Source organism: Dendrobates tinctorius, unplaced genomic scaffold, assembly GCF_039654945.1.
Source record: "Dendrobates tinctorius isolate UK_male_01 unplaced genomic scaffold, ASM3965494v1 ptg000102l, whole genome shotgun sequence".
In the NCBI taxonomy this organism is placed as follows: domain Eukaryota; kingdom Metazoa; phylum Chordata; class Amphibia; order Anura; family Dendrobatidae; genus Dendrobates; species Dendrobates tinctorius.
In genome coordinates this window covers 14,827,255-14,845,311 of record NW_027361770.1, presented here as the reverse complement: position 1 = coordinate 14,845,311, position 18,057 = coordinate 14,827,255, and the positions used below count along the sequence as shown (strand labels likewise).

At 42.0% G+C, this 18,057-nt stretch overlaps 1 protein-coding gene across 1 annotated transcript in view; it reads right to left on the bottom strand.

Moving 5' to 3' along the window:
- EPB41L4B (erythrocyte membrane protein band 4.1 like 4B) overlaps positions 1-18,057 on the bottom strand; it is a 1,031,490-nt gene that overhangs the window by 223,752 nt on the left and 789,681 nt on the right. Inside the window, exon 19 of the mRNA XM_073587745.1 lies at positions 11,859-11,987. Within this exon, the coding sequence (XP_073443846.1) occupies positions 11,859-11,987 (129 nt within the window). The remainder of the gene's footprint in view (positions 1-11,858; positions 11,988-18,057) is intronic.

Genomic DNA, 18,057 nt, shown 5'->3' with positions numbered 1-18,057 from the left:
CCCCCCACAAGTGACACCATTTTTGGAAACTAGACCTCTTAGGGAACTTGTCTAGATGTGTCTTGAGCACCTTGAACCCACATGTGCTTCACAGAAGCTTATAACGTCAAGCCGTGAAAATAAAAAAGTCACATTTTTCCCAGATAAATCTTGTTTAGCTCCAAATTTAGCATTTTCATAAGAGTAACAAGAGAAATTGCTCCTTGCAAATTGTTGTGCAATTTCTCCTGAATGCGTAGATACCCAATATGTGGAGGAAATCAACTGTTTGGGTGCACGGCAGGGCTTAGAAGGAAAGGAGCCCCATTTGACTTTTTGAATGTAAAATATGATGGAATAATTAGCGGTTACCATGTCACATTTGCAGAGCCCCTGATGTGCCTAAACAGTGGAAACCCCCCACAAATTTTGTATTTTAACAAAGGGAAAAGGAGAAAATGGACCCCAAAGTTTGTTGTGGAATTTCTCCTGAGTTCACCGATACCTCATATGTGGTCGACAACTACTTTTGAGACATAGTACAAAGCTCAGAAGGGAAGAAGTGCAATTTGCTGCAATTGTCTGAGGGTGCCATGTTACATCGGTAGAACCACTTAGGTGCCAGAACAGCAGAATCCCCCATAAGTGACCCCATTTTACCATTTAAACCTCTCAATAAATCTAGGGATGCAGTGATATTGACACCACAGGTGTGCCACAGACCTTTATACCATTGGGCAGTGAAGAAAAAATAATCTACAGTTTTACAACCAAGATTGTGTGTTAGCTCCAAGTTTTGCATTTTCACACTGGGAAATGGGTAAAAATGGCACCAGAATTTGTCCCACAATTTCTGCTGAATGTAGAAATACCACATATATGGCTGTACAGTACTGCTTAGCCATATGGAGAGACTCGGGAGTTACAAAGCGCTATTTGCCTCATGGAGCACAGCTTTTCCTAGACTAGTTTGCGGATTCCACATAAAGAAACCTTAAGTGCTAGAAAAGCAGAATCATTTATATAGTTTTTCATGTTTTGGCGCTTTTACACAATAAAAACTATTTCATACAAAAATCAAACAGGAAGGGAAGGAGGCATGCCGACGCCTGCTCTCAACAGGCACTCACAAGCCAACTTCCCTGCAGGACCTCATTTTGGGGCCAGGGTATCCATGGATACCATCAGGACAACACTATCGCATAGCGTTGTCCTGATCGAAGCGCGCAGGGAGCTCTTTTCCTGCACGATGCTTCTCTATGCCGCTGTCACTACTGACAGCGGCATCAGAGGGGTTAAATGCCCACGATTGGTAGCTAGTACCAATCGTGGGCATTGCTACGAGGTGCCAGCGTGAGGTCGCTAGTACTGCTGTTTGCAGGAATGCATCTCCAGCGGAGCACTACTAGTACAGCGCATGTCGGGAGGGGGTTAAGGGAAAAACGTAAGGAAACTTTTTTCCTTCATAATTACATGAATATAACACGCAAAAAAATAATTATATCTCCCCTTTAGCATATGTTCACATGGAGCATTTTGGCTTTAGTTTTTCCCTTCACATTTGTGAGGGCTCTCACTCCTAGATTTGTGAGGTCCCTCCCTCATTCAATATTGTTAGCTAGATAGTGAAATACATATTCCCCTTCACTTTACAATGCCAGCTAAAACATGCCCATTTGAATTTTGAGCCTCGCCCGCCACCACCACCACGTTCACCGCCATGTCATTATGAGGCCCTCAATTGACATTTTCAGAGGGCCAGCAGGTGCCGTGAAACCTGAGTTTGGGAAGGGCCCTCAGGTGGCCCTGCATCATACATTTGGGAAAGCTGTCACTCCTACATTGGGAAGGTCCCTCCCTCATTCAAAATTGTTAGCTAGATAGTGGAATACATTTTCCCCATCACTTTACAACGCCAGCTAAAACATGCCCATTTGAAATTTGGGCTTCGCCTGCCACCACCACCATCATGTCCACTGCCATGTCATGATGCGGCCCTCGCTTGACACTTTCAGAAGACCAGCAGGTGTCGTGAAACCTGAGTTTGGGAAGGGCCCTGAGGTGACCCTGTATCATACACTTGGGAGAGCTCTCACAATTGGGAGGTCCCTCCCTCATTCAAAATTGTTAGCTAGATAGTGGAATGCACACTTCCCCATCACTTTACAATGTCAGCCAAAACATGCCCATTTGAATTTTGGGCTTCGTCCAAAACCACCGCCACGTCCACCATCATGTCATTATGCGGCCCTCGCTTGACATTTTCAGAGGGCCAGCAAGTACTGTGAAACCTGAGTTTTGTGAGCTCCACAGTTCATTTTGGCCACCGGATCCCAATGGAGCCATTGTCATAGCGGGTAAGCCGCTGTAAGGTGAATATAATACAGGACTTGGGGGAGCTGCATGCTCAATGTCAGTAAATTGTATTCTACCAGACACCAAAAGCATTAGAATTAAATTATGAATACAGTGTATGCATGCGAGGACCTGTATTGTGGTCAGTCTGTCAGGAACATGTCCAAGCCTCATTTTACTTTGAAGCAGCCTCCTCAAGAGAAAGAGACAGGAATGTCATTGACCAACCTGCACAAGTCTACACACTTCTTCTGGAAACTACCCAACAAGGTAGAATTTATTGTTTACATGGATTTGATCAACAATATAGTTACAGGATATGTCCCAGAGAGTGACGAGGTCTGTGGAGTGTGTTACTCAGCTTGACAGGCAGTGCTACAGAGCTCAGGTAAAGGTCTTAGGGTGGCAACGACCATGTTCCAATATATGTAAGGCTGCGGCCTGAATATGTCTATGGAACGTATTAGCACAGTCTCTTTGACCTGCTTAAAATGTACAGAAACTGGCCAATACCACACCACCATTTTTTTACCAAAATTTATAAAATTTAAGTTAACAACAGTTTAATAAAGAGTCACAAGTCTCATTTAGGAGCCTGGAAAAGCCAGGAATGGTCTTTGTCCAGCATCGGCAATGTAAAGTGCTAACGAATATGTACGCCCTATCTAACTAACAATTTCAGGAGAGACATACAGTATATGTTGACAAGAGACAACTAAATGCTGTGCTGGGACAACAAACTTGATGTGGTTGCTGACTGTTATGTCTGTGCAACTGCAGGTTGTGGGAAAGCGCCTGCTTCCTGGACAGCAGGTTGAGAAGGATGTAACACGAGGGAAGGGCCAGTGGTTTCACCCTCAGACACAGATTTTGTGCCAAGGTGTTCTGCCCACCTACTGTGGTGCTGCGTATGTCAGCAGCATATGGCGTATGCTAATAGAGGTATTATGTCGAATTTCCCTTTATAAAGGGATGTGTGTGCATATATATAGAGCATGTTTCATTACTCATATTATTATTTTGTGTAAGGCTGAAACCTGAAGATATTAATGCATTGATGTTCCACAATGTCCAAGTGCAGACCCAAAAATCAACATCAGGCTCCCAGATACATGCTTAAAGAGACCGTGAGAAGGGCAACACATTAAAAAAATATAATAGTAGAATATAAAGAAATTGACAGTAAAGATTTGACCATTGTACAATGTACAAAGGTTTCTAAAAATTACCCAAGGGGTCTGTATCATACACGCTGAAAGAAACCGAGATGGGGACATCACAAAACATTTTGCAGTTGTTATAATTGCTAGAGATAGGGAGTACATCTTTCCCCATTGCAAAATATATAAGGCTTGTAATAAAAAAATTACCATACTACATTTACATATTCAAACTAAAAACAGCAATAAAGCATATACAGGAGGCGTATGGATCTAACCCATCTTGTTTGAAGTTTGCAGGTTTAGAAGTGATGAAATTCCCACCAGGAGGTGGTGATCACAATAAATTATTATTGCAACGTGAAGCAAGGTGGATTATCAAAACCAATGCACAAGGAGCTTTGGGGTTAAATGATAGATTAGATTATTCTGTGTTCCTATAATATTGCTTTAATATATTTGTTGATAACCTACAATCAGTAAATTGGATGCATTTTTTGCATTGTTTTTTAAAAAAATTTTTTGCATTTATTGCTGTTTTTAATTTGAATATGTAAATGTTGTATGGTAATTTTTTTATTACAAGCCTTATAAAAGGATATGACGTCGTAATTGATGCATCTGGACCTGTTGAAGCTTGTGTAACATGAAACAGCTGTAGTCTTTTTCCCTGCATGCTGCTCACGTACCTAGCCCTCATGCTGACCTTGTCCAACTAATTCAATAAAGGACTATGGTTTTTCAACGGATTCCACGAGTGCTGCATTTTTCTTCATTTTTTGGCTTAATACTATGTGTGGTGTCATGCAAGCACCGGACTAACCGTTTTGAATATCACCCAGACTCCCGGCTTTCAGACATCCATATCTCCACCAGTGAGTAGACTTTGCTTGAGTGCAGTTTTGCTGTTTCTCTCTGTTTGCTGATTGCTTTTTAAAAAGATGTTTAGTACTCATATATGCTGGCACTGAGGAATATTATTTAGCTGTAAAAAAAAAAACCTGCAAAAGACAAAATGAGCAAAAACCCTGCTGTAACTAAATAAGTAAAAGTGCATCTAAATAATAGAGTTTTTAGTAATACTGTTTTTGATCAAAAGTAGCATGAAAGCCTTCCCACCACGACACGGTAACTCTGTTCGGGATAGTCCTACACTGTCTAATATTAAAAACCTTGCCTTGTGTCAAAGTTGACCTCAATGTGTGAACAAGGGCAGACAAAAGGACCGGGTCCCAAACAGTAAACACCAGTCTGGGGAAGCCTTATATACAATTTCCAGCTCAGGAGATGGAGGCCACACCTCAGCTTGCACAGAATGCAAAAATACAAAGAAAAAAGGCTTCCCCAGACTGGTGTCTACTGTTTGGGACCCAGTCCTTTTGTCTGCCCTTGTTCACACATTGAGGTCAACTTTGACACAAGGCAAGGTTTTTAATATTAGACTGTGTAGGACTATCCCGAACAGAGTTACCGTGTCGTGGTGGGATGGCTTTCATGCTACTTTTGATCAAAAACAGTATTACTAAAAACTCTGTATTATTTAGATGCACGTTTGCTTTTACTTATTTAGTTACAGCAGGATTTTTGCTCACTGTCTTTTGCAGGTTTTATGTTTTATGGCCAATGTCAACATGCATTTATATGCTGCATGTGTATCCACTCAAACCAAGCTCAATTTTTGTGTTTTTTTTAGCTGTAAAAAAAGCAGTTTAGTATATGCTGGTACGCAGGAATATTATGTAGCTCCTAAAAAATTTGTTTAGTATATGCTGGTGCGGAGTAATATTATTTGGCTCTAAAAAGAGCTGTTTTGTATATTATGGTACTGGATGAAACCTTCCCTATTCCCCCCTAATCCCACAGTCTGTTCCTACACTATACAACACAATGCAAACTAGCAAAGATCTGCAGCATGCACTTGCAATGATAAAACCCAGGTGCCTGACTTTCCCTCTTCCTTGTATAAAATAATTCCCTACTCTGTCTCCATTGCTAATAGAGGACAAATCTTCACTCTCAGAAGCTGTTAATCCCTTAACCCCCAAGGGTGGTTTGCACGTTAATGACTGGGCCAATTTTTACAATTCTGACCACTGTCCCTTTATGAGGTAATAACTTTGGAATGCTTCCATGGATCCCGGTGATTCTAACATTGTTTTCTCGTGACATATTGTACTTCATGTTAGTGGTAAAATTTCATTCATATAACTTGTGTTTATTTGTGAAAAAAGCGGAATTTGGCAAAAATTTTGAACATTTCACAATTTTCCAAATTTGAATTTTTATGCCCTTAAATCACAGAGATATGGCACATAACACACTTAATAAATAACATTTCCCACATGTTTACTTTACATAAGCACAATTTGGGAACCAAAATTTTTTTCTGTTAGGAAGTTGTAAGGGTTAAAAGTTGACCAGCGATTTCTCATTTTTTCAACACCATTTTATTTTTAGGGACCAAATCACATTTGAAGTCACTTTGAGGGGTTTATATGATAGAAAATACCCAAAAGTGACACCATTCTAAAAACTGCACCCTTCAAGGTGCTCAAAACCACATTCAAGAAGTTTATTAACCCTTCAGGTGCGTCACAGGAATTTTTTTAATATTTAAAAAAAAAAAAATGAACATTTAACTTTTTTTCACAAAATAATTACTTCAGGTCCAATTGTTTTTTATTTTACCAAGGGTAACAGAAGAAATTGGACTGCAAAAGTTATTGTGCAAATGGTCCTGAGTACGCTGATACCTGATATCTGGGGGGAACCACTGTTTCGGCGCATGGCAGAGCTCAGAAGGGAAGGAGCGCCGTTTCACTTTTTCAGCACAAAATTGGCTGGAATTCAGATCGGATGCCATGTCATGTTTGGAGAGCCCCTGATGTGCCTAAACAGTGGAAACCCCCCACAAGTGACCCCATTTTGGAAACTAGACCCCCAAAGAAACTTATCTAGATATGTGGTGAGAACTTTGAACCCCCAAGGGCTTCACAGAAGTTTATAACGTACAGCCGTACAATTAAAAAATCACAATTTTTTTTTCCACAAAAATGATCTTTTCACCCCCAATTTTTATTTTCCCAAGGGTAACAGGACCCCAAAAGTTATTGTGCAATTTGTCCTGAGTACGGTGATACCCCATATTTGGATATAAACGACTATTTGGGCGCATGGCAGAGCTCGGAAGGGAAGCAACGCCATTTGACTTTTTTGGCTGGAATTGAGATCGGACGCCGTGTCGTGTTTGGAAAGCCCCTGATGTGCCAAAACAGTGGAAACTCCCAACAAATGACACCATTTTGGAAACTAGACCCCTTAAGGAGCTTATCTAGATGTGTGGTGAGAACTTTGAACCCCCATGGGCTTCACACAAGTTTATAACGTACAGTCGTACAATTAAAAAAATCATATTTTTCCCACAAAAATGATCTTTTCACCCCCAACTTTTATTTTCCCAAGGGTAACAGGACCCCAAAAGTTATTATGACATTTGTCCTGAGTATGCTGATACCCCATATGTGGGATAAATGACTATTTGGGCGCATGGCAGAGCTCGTAAGGGAAGCAGCGCCATTTGACTTTTTTGGCTGGAATTGAGATCGGACGCCATATCGCACTTGGAAAGCCCCTGATGTGCCAAAACAGTCGAAACACCTCATAAATGACCCCATTTTGGAAACTAGACCCCCAAAGGAACCTATCTAGATGTGTGGTGAGCACTGTGAACCCCCAAGTGCTTCACAGAAGTTTATAACGCCCGGGCGTGAAAATAAAAAAATCATATTTTTTCCACAAAGTTGATCATTTAGTCCCCAATTTTTTAATTTTACCAAGGGTAACAGGAGAAATTGGACCCCAAAAGTTGTTGTCCAATTTGTCATGAGTACTCTGATATCCCATATGTGGGAGAAAACTACTGTATGGGCACACATCGGGGCTCGGAAGGGAAGTAGTAACGTTTTGGAATGCAGACTTTGATGGAATGGTCTGCGGGTGTCATGTTGCCTTTGGAGAGCCCCTGATGTGCCTAAACTGTGGAAACCCCCCACATGTGACCCCATTTTGAAAACTATACCCCCCCATTGAATTTATCTAGATGTGTGGTGAGCACTTTGAACCCCCAAGTGCTTCACAGAAGTTTATAACATAGAGCCATAAAAATAAAAAAATCATATTTTTTTTCACAGAAATGATAATTCTGCCCCCAATTTTTTATTTTTCCAAGAGTAACAGGAGAAATTGGACCCCAAAATATGTTGTGCAATTTGTCCTGTGTAGGCTGATACCCCATATGTGGGGGTAAACCACTGTTTGGGCGCTTGGCAAAGCTTGGAAAGGAAAGAGCATCGTTTGACCTTTTGAACGCAGAATTGGCTGGAATTGAGATCAGACACCATGTTGCGTTTGGAGAGCCCCTGATGTGCCCAAACAGTGGAATCCGCCCAATTCTAACTTCAACCCTAACCCCAACACACCCCTAACCCTAATCTCAGCCCTAACCCTAGCCCTAACCCTAAGGATGTGTGCACACATTGCGGATTCTGCTCCGGATCCACAGCGGATTTGGCCCCGCGGATCCACAGCAGTTTCTGCTGCATTGTACAGTATCTTTATACTCAATTGCAAATGAAACGCGCAGTGCACATGCTGCAGATTTTTCCATGCGGATTTGCTCCGGTTTTGAATCCGCAGCATGTCACTTCTTTGTGCGGAATGCACAGCGGTTTGACACCTGCTCCATTATCAGGTGTCAAAATGCAGGGGAAATCCATAGGCTAATCCGCATTAAATCCGCAGGTCATTTGACCTGCGGAATTACGTGCGGATTTAGCCAAATCTGCGAGGAAAAATCCGCAGCAGAATCTGCATCGTGTGCACACAGCCTTGCCCTAGCCCAAACCCTAGCCACCCCTTAAAAAAAATAAAAAGAAGCAAAAAGCAATGCTTTATCATACCACCGAACAAAAAGTGCAATAACCCGCAATCAAAAAGACGAATATAAATAAACATGGTACCGCTGAAAACGTCATCTTGTCCCGCAAAAAATGAGCTGTGACACAGCATCATCAGTGAAAAATAAAAAAGTTATAGCTCGCAGAATAAAGCGATGCAAAAATAATTAATTTTTATATAAAACTATTTTCATTGCATAAAAGCATCAAAACATAAAAAAAGACATAAATGAGGTATCGCTGTAACCATACTGACCCGAAGAATAAAACTGCTTTATCAATTTAATTTTCAAGCCCAGCATGTTAATTGGCTGTACATAAAGCGCCAAACATGCTGGGCGGGTCACTTGACTATACCTAATTACGCACTGAGTAACGAATAGCCCGAATACCTTACTATTCATGCGAGTAACAAATAGTGCCAAATGTATTCGCTCATCACTAGTACCGATGTATAAGAATTACAGCGGGTGCAGAGAAGAGCAACCAAGGTTATTAAGAGAATGAGTGAACTACAATACCAAGACAGATTATTACATTTGGGGTTATTCAGTTTGGAGAAACTAATACTTAATGGTGATCTTATTACAATTAACAAATACAGTATATGAAGGGACCGTTCAGAGATCTTTCTAATGATGTTTTCACAGCTAGACCTGTAACTGTGACAAGGGGCATCCTCTATATCTAGAGGAAAGAAGGATTAATCACAATCACAGACATCAACTCTTTACTGTAAGAGCAGTGAGACAATGAACCACTCTGTCACAACATGCTTCCATGGTCAAATCACTAAAGAGTTCATTGAGGGCTGGGATAGCTTTCTCAATTCTGGAGATTGAATGTTGATCCAGGGAACTAGTCTAATTGCCATAAGTTGGAAAATAGCATCGGACACATGATGTTTTTGACTCCTCTGGATCAATGTTAGATTATGCTGAACATGTGCCTTCTTTCAGTCATAAAACTATGAGAATACCATCCCAAATATTTTTTATTGTTCTGTACAGGGGTAAACAGGTAAGCAGATTTTCCAGGCCATGGTTAATGCTATCAAGTAACTATAATATGCCACTTTCAAGGCCTTCACTGCTGTATTGCCAAAGCTAGGCTCATATTTGTATGTTTGTATATGTACTGTATGTGTGGTGTATGCATCAGATGCATACGTATTCAAATGTATATGGGTACAATGCCATATAATGTACATATGAAAACAGTATTTGGAACATCGATATATATATATATATATATATATATATATACTGTGTATATATATATATATATATTACAATGTATTGTGTAAATGAGAACCTAGTTTACTATATGGTATTAACGCTGAAAAAGTTTTTAAATTCTATATATTTATTGAGAACTTACATACAGTAAAACTCATTATTCACAAAACCATATCAGTGGTATTTAATGATTTGAGTTGTATCTCCATCTAATATATAAAGCTCTATGTGTATGTGTGTGCATGTCCGGGATTGGCATCTGCACCGTCACAGCTACAGCCACAAAATTTTGCACAGTCACACGTCTGGACCCCGAGAGCGTCCTAAGCTATGTTGTGAAGCGAAATTTTAACCCTGCGCATTCCAATTCACCAAACAATTTTGCCTATTATTCTTATCATTTCTATGGTGTTATCGTCCTTCTGTAAAGCTGGAAATAACACAATTTATTACCGTGCCAACATAGACCACCCTCTGACACAGACTGCAGGGGGAGCCCAGTATCACACAGGATAGGATTAGATACACGGCTCAGCAGTCAGTATCACACAGGATAGGATTAGATACACGGCTCAGCAGTCAGTATCACACAGGATAGGATTAGATACACGGCTCAGCAGTCAGTAACACATGATAGGATTAGATACACAACTCAGCAGAAAGTATCACACAGGATAGGATTAGATACACGGCTCAGCAGACAGTATCACACAGGATAGGATTAGATACACAGCTCAGCACACAGTATCACACAGAATAGTATTAGATACACAGCTCAGCAGTCAGTATCACACAGGATAGGATTAGATACACGGCTGAGCAGACAGTATCACACAGGATAGGATTAGATACACAGCTCAGCACACAGTATCACACAGAATAGTATTAGATACACTGCTCAGCAGTCAGTATCACACAGGATAGGATTAGATACACGGCTCAGCAGACAGTATCACACAGGATAGGATTAGATACACGGCTCAGCACACAGTATCACACAGAATAGTATTAGATACACAGCTCAGCAGTCAGTATCACACAGGATAGGATTAGATACACAGCTCAGCAGTCAGTATCACACAGGATAGGGTTAGATACACGGCTGAGCAGTCAGTAACACATGATAGGATTAGATACACAGCTCAGCAGAAAGTATCACACAGGAGAGGATTAGGTACACAGCTCAGCAGACATTATCACACAGGATAAGGTTAGATACATGGCTCAGCAGTCAGTATCACACAGGATAGGATTAGATACAAGGCTCAGCAGTCAGTATCACACAGGATAGGATTAGATACAAGGCTCAGCAGTCAGTATCACACAGGATAGGATTAGATACACGGCTGAGCAGTCAGTAACACATGATAGGATTAGATACACAGCTCAGCAGAAAGTATCACACAGGAGAGGATTAGGTACACAGCTCAGCAGACATTATCACACAGGATAGGGTTAGATACACAGATACACATGTTGTTTATCAAAAGGCTCTTGAATGAGTTGAAAATAAAATACTATCAATACTTGGGTAATCGTTTAGTTAATTTGTGCTGCAAATCTGTAGTGTTGAATATATGATGTGAAATGTTTTTATGTGCATATAATCATTATAATTTGTTCTAACTAACCACAGTTGGTTACTATGCCCAGGCAACGCCTTCAGCTAGTATATTCATAAAGGGTGAGTAGTATCTCCATATATTCATAAAGTGCATCCCTCCCAAATCAAAGAGAAACTGAAAAATATTTAGACATCATATGACAAGAAAAATCCCATTCAAAACTACAAAGAGATATAATTGAGAATATACAGCTCTGTTCACAACTGCAGGAGAGGTTCTGTGGCAGAGTCCATTCAAAATGTCAGCATAGTGCAGCAGTCTGTGCTGTTTTGTCCAGTGAAGTGACGAGTACCATGGTGAAAACCCAGGAGACTCCACTATTGTCAACGGCGTCTGTGAAGTTCTGTTGGGGTGCCTCCTGTGAGTTCTGAACTACAAACTGACAATTTTTGGATTTCTGTTCTTATAATAGCTCAGAAATATAGAAATAATAGAGCAGATGTGAACAAAGCCTAAGGCAAAGCATAAATGAGCCAGCAATAATAATTTTGCTATCTCGACTACAGCACATTTATTAGAAGAGAAGGAATGATGCTGCCTACACACCTGAGGTCCCACTCTCAAGGCAACTTCCATCTGGGCTTTGATTATATTGCACTTCATGTGTTCAGAAGCAGACGAAGGTGGAGATAACGGAGAGTGAAGAGGCTTTTCATGTAATTTCTTTTCTTCGCCCTGTATTTAAAAAGGTGCATTAAATGTGCATTACATAAAGACTTCAATGTTACAGTACATAAATGAGATGTTCTTGAACATTTCTACTTTGTCTTCGTTTAATTTATCACAGCTAAAAGAATATTTCAGACTTCAGCACTATATATTACTTAATAATAAGTGTATACGGTAGTTAGTAGCAGTGTACACTGTGATAATACGTATGGGCAAATTATATTTTATTGTGCAACAATGTTTAAAGCGAACCTCTCTGCAGGATTGTGCTCAGTAAACTACAGACAGTGTCAGGTTGATGCTGTTAAACTGATAATCTGTATTTGCAGTTTTCAGTTAATGCGATTCTCGTGCTCTGAGACGGCCTGTGGGCAGGGCCTTTATGTGGTGCTCCGTGACAGTGTGTGGGTAGGGCTTTATGTGGTGCTTCGGGGCGGCCTGTGGGGGAGGCTTTGTGGTGCTCAGCTTATGTATTTATCTGTATGGCTTATGACAAGTCACTGATCTCTCAGCGACCTGCCCCTATTTTACATGCTGCATATATTATTGTGGGGTTAGAAAAAAAATGTTATTTCATCAAAATGGTGTCGGCGCCTATGCAGTAGCATGTCTGTTTATGTTTATAATATTGCTGAGTTAAAAAAAATTAACTTAATCAAAATGGCGGCGGCGCATGTGCGATAGTATCTATCGTGTTCCAATAGATACTACTGCGCCAGCGCCAATTTTTTTTTTTTACTCCAATAAAATGACACCGGCAGCGCATGCACAGTATCATCTTTGGCAAGCGAATCTCTCAATCTGCGCATGTGTCGTCCACTGTGTTCAGATGACCAGTACAAGAGCGCGCACGAATAACAGGAAGTCTCCACTGACCATAGCAGCGCAGCCCCCACTGAAAATTTTGTATTAGCAATGATACAATAGCGATTTCAACCCCACTGTGCCACTAATGTATTAAAATATATCATGAAGATTAATTTACTGCTGGTTAAATACTAAGATAGGAATAGCGTAAGATAGTATATGTACAGTTAGGTCCATATATATTCGGACAGAGGCAACATTTTTCTAATTTTGGTTCTAGACATTACCACAATGAATTTTAAACAAAAAATTCAGATGCAGTTTAATTTCAGACTTTCAGCTTTCATTTGAGGGTATCCACATTAAAATTGGATGAAGGGTTTAGGAGTTTCAGCTCCTTAACATGTGCCACCCTGTTTTTATAGGGACCAAAAGTAATTGTACAATTGATTCCAAGGCTATTTCATGGACAGGTGTGGGCAATCCCTTCATTATGTCATTCTCAATTAAGCAGATAAAAGGCCTGGAGTTGATTTGAGGTGTGGTGCTTGCATTTGGAAGGTTTTGCTGTGAAGAAAACATGCGGTCAAAGGAACTCTCCATGCAGGTGAAACAAGCCATCCTTAAGCTGCGTATCTCGTGTATTCCCCTATACCCCTCCATAGCTTTATTTTTTTCCACAGTTTTTCAAGCAATGCCAAAGTTGGAAACCTTTTAGGATTCAGACGAAATTTACCCGCCTCCAGAGCAGCCAGCAGCGGGCCCCTCCCTACCACATGAGAAATAACCTTCCCCACTGAGCTTATAAGATCATGATCCCCCCCATCCTATCAAATGCTGGCATTGGGACCCAATATAATACAGCCATGGGTTGGGAACCGCCAAACCTCCATCATCTTTTGGATGTTGCAACAGTTCCAACTTAATACGAGTTCGACCTCCTTTCCATATCAAATCACGGAAAATGGCGTTAATTTTATAAAATCTATTTTGAGGCAGCCAGACCGGTGCATTGTGTAGCACATACAAAAGCTGAGGCATAAGTATCATCTTTATAAAGTTAGCACACCCAGCCATTGTTAAATTTAATTTCCTCCTTGCCGTAATTTTCTGTTTAAATTTACCTAGCAGCAGGTTCAAATTAAGTCTTTCATAATCTTCAATATTATTTGACACCCTAATGCCCAAGTAAGTGAATTCTGTAACCACTTGAACTGGAGTTGGCTGATCTCCTACAAGAGTCCCACCACTCAGCGGCAACAAAGCGGACTTATCCCAATTAATGCAGATCCCAGATATACTGGCATATTCGTCTAGAACCCTCCCCAAGGAACCTTCCGCATCTCCCAAAAATAGCAGCATGTCGTCAGCATAGAGTGCCACTTTTTCCTCATGTATCCCATATTTAAATCCTAAAATATTTTGGTCCCTTCTAATCACTCTATTGCTATAGCAAACAATAAAGGGCATCCCTGTCGTGTGCCTCTAAACAAGGAAAACCCCTCAGACATTTGCCCATTTACATGTACCTTGGCCCTAGGAGCAGTATATAGCAACTGAACCCATTTGATAAACACTTCCCCAAAGCCCATGTGCTGCAACGTAGCCCACAAGTATTTCCATTCTACGCTATCGAATGCTGTGGCCGCGTCCAACAACCAGATCGCTCTATGCCCTTTACAATCCGCCTTCACTTGCATATTAATAAAAAGTCTCCTCAAATTTGTTGCTGTGGACTTGTTAGGCATAAAGCCTACCTGATCCCCATGCACTATAGATGTTATAACTTTATTAAGATGGTTAGCCATCATTTTAGCCAGAAGTTTTGCATCCGTCTTTAGTAGTGAGATTGGGCGATACGAGGCCGGCTCAGTAGGGTCCTTGCCTTTCTTAGGGAGCACAACAATAATTGCCTCCCGCATGGACCCTGGAAGTTCACCTCTATCCAACCCTGCCTTATATACTTCCAGCAAAACAGGTAGCAAAAATTTCCCATATTTTTTGTATACTTCACCAGGCAAGTCATCCATCCCTGGAGCCTTTTCATTAGCCATAGAAGCCAACGCAACCTCCAACTCCTCCAAGCTAAACGGTCTATCCAATAATTGCTGATTCTCTGCAGACAATCTGGGAAACTCCGCTCTAACCAAGAAATCACTAATCTCTGTATCTGTCGGATGTGCCTGTGATCTATATCAACTAATATAAAAACCCTCCATCACCTCTAGTATGCCCACAGTATCTCTAACCTCCTGCCCATCGTCTCTCCTCAAGGCAATTATATAAGCACTGTCTCTCTGTGCAGCAGCCACTAGGGCCAGGAGATGACTGTCTCTCTCCTTCTTCAAAGTATTGCATAGTTCGGAACATCTTTTTTCATTCTGACATCCGTAAGGACAGCGCATTTATTCCAACCTGAACCTTTTTAAGGCTCTCCTCTGCCTGAGTGGATGGGTTCAAGGTCAGTGCCTCCTCGGCCTCTCTCAGTTCCCTGAATACCCATTGATCTTCCTGCTTAGTTTTCATCTGAACCCTAGATATTCCTTTAATACAAAGCCCCCTAAAGAAAGCTTTCATGGCCTCCCAAACAACTCCCTCATGGGCCGTACCACTATTAACCTTGAAGAACTCTTGGAGCTCTTTCTCTAGATCACCTCCTTTATCAATTAACTGCAGCCAGAAGGGGTTTAGTCGCCAAGGGGGTTTGTTATTGATTATCTGACCCTGTTCACCAAGTACAACATACACAGGAGAATGGTCAGACACCGATCTAGTAAAAGATCCCACATCTGTCACAAGTCTTAACATCTGGTTGTCCCCCCAACGCCAAATCGATCCTTGAAAAAGTCGCTGAGAAGCACGAGAATCTACGCACCCCAGAGTTTCGGACCCTCCAGAGATCAATCATAGATGTTTCTCTCAACAGAGCACATGCCCTGTGACTTTGATCATCTAACCTCCCCATGGTGTGCTAGCCAATTGCTAAGTTATCCCAAACCAGTTACCACAATCCCTCTCACCTGATCCTCTACTCAGTCCTATATATTTAGTAGCATCCTAAGGGGTGCACACGTGTGGGGTCTGGCACGCGTCTCCCTGCAGCAAAAGTATCAATGCAGCTAAAGTATAGAGACGCTGCAGTTATTTCAACAGCAGTTAAGGCACCTTTACATTTAGCGATGCACCAGCGATCCCGACCACGATAGGACCCAGTCAGGATCGCTGGTGCATCGCTAAATGGCAGCTCTCACCAGCAATGTAACGATGCTCGGCGGTCGTACTTACCTTTCAGACGAAGCGATGACCGCTGTCTTCCGCCCGCATCCATAGCTCGCTCGTTGGCACCAGCAGGAAGGTGACAACGAGAAATGGACATGGATGATCTCACGCGATCAGCGATAGATAGCGGGGAGCCGGTCGGAGGTAAGTATCACATGTAGCGATATCGGTAGCGATATCGCTGCTGCGTCACAAAATCGGTGACGCTTTAGCGATATCGCTATGTGTAAAGCCCCCTTTAGTCACAACAGGAGTCAGGACCCCACACTGTGAATCAGTCTCTTTCGGGTATGTCTGCTGAGTAAGCACTTCCTATTACTTGGCTCTAGCTTTTCTATTAACCCTTTCAATCCTTCACCATGTTTACATATCACCTCACAGTGTTTGCTCCACTAATCCTCACTCTTCTTTGCTATCCCCAAACCCCAGCACCGTCTAACCAAATAATCATCTCCCTTTCCCTCTTACCTCCCCACCTGACCTCTTCTACTGACCTGCTCCTCAACCTCAAATCTGTCCTAATTAAACATAAAACAAGCTGCCCACTCTCCTTCTCCTACCTGCTCTCCCTCTCTCTGCTTCATCAGGGGAAGCTGCAGCTAGCAGCGATACGTGTGGGGCTTCCCACACTATTCTTGGTCCCGGGACTATTTTTTAACCATGAATCTCCCTGACTATGTGACGGACTTCCTTGTATGGTAACCCCATGAAAACCTTCCCTATTTACATCTTGGGTTTTCCACACTGCTTATGTACTTTTATATACCTTCATCTTGACTATTCTCCTCTTTCGTGAGTCTTATTTCCATCATATGCCTCACTTGGATCACACGCCATTCTAATTGTTGTGGAGACATTCAGGATAGCTGTTTGGACTTTTGCTCACATACTTATTATTGTCTGATATGGGGATTGTTTTTGTCATTTCTGGGGACACCTAGATCTGACCTAGATTTGATTTGCATACTGCCTATGTATTTGATATATTTTCAGGGATAATTGCATTCATGCATCATATCTCATATTGATATACTGCATTGTTATGGGATCATCAGGGATGTTGTTATACGGTTTGGTCTTTTAAATGTTTTTTAGGCCTCTTTCACACATCAGGTTTTCGGCGTCAGGCGCGATCCGGCGCTTTTGACTAAAACCGGATCCGGCGAAATGCAATGCCGGATCCGGTTTCCCCCCCATTGACTTGCATTAGAGCCGGATCGAGCCGGATGGCCATGCGTTTCATCCGATTTTCGCCAGATCCGGCAATGTGACGTGATCCGGCGTCTGGAAAAAACGGCTACTGTAACGTTTTTTGTCTCCGGCGAAAAAGACGGACACGCCGGATCCGGCGTGTCCGGCTTATTCATACAATGAAAGCCTATGAGCGCCGCAATGCGCCTGATCCGGCGACAGCCGGATCCGGCGGCCGGATCCGGTTTCTTTGGTCTGAGCATGCTCAGTAGCTCTGCCCACAGGACATATATAAAAGCAAGACAATGGGACCCTCAGCCACACCCAACATGCCACCCAAGCCAAGAAACAGGAGCAGGAGAAGGCAGCAGACATCTGCAGCAGCAGCACCATCAGCACCACCCCAAATGGAGCAGCATGCTGAACAACGGGAGGGGAGTCCAGCAGCAGATGAGAGACGGTAATTATCAAATCCCCCATTCCTCCAAACTAGGGCTATGGAATATCAAGATATTCATTGGCCCTTTGTTTCTCTTTATTCAACAGCCGCCCAATAGATGCAGCAGCAGCAATGGCAGCAGCAGAAACACCACCCACAGCCATGGAGTCTGGCCATGAGGAAGACAGCACATCTTCTGGTAGCCCTCCCTCGCATCGTCAGCATTTGACGGTAAGTTTTTATTTCCAAAATCCATCATCTCTGTAATATATGTGTATTCATTGCCTTTTATTTCAAAACAGGAATCACAAGATGAAGAGGAGCCCCTGAAGAAGAAGGAAGGGGTGGACAGACACTTGG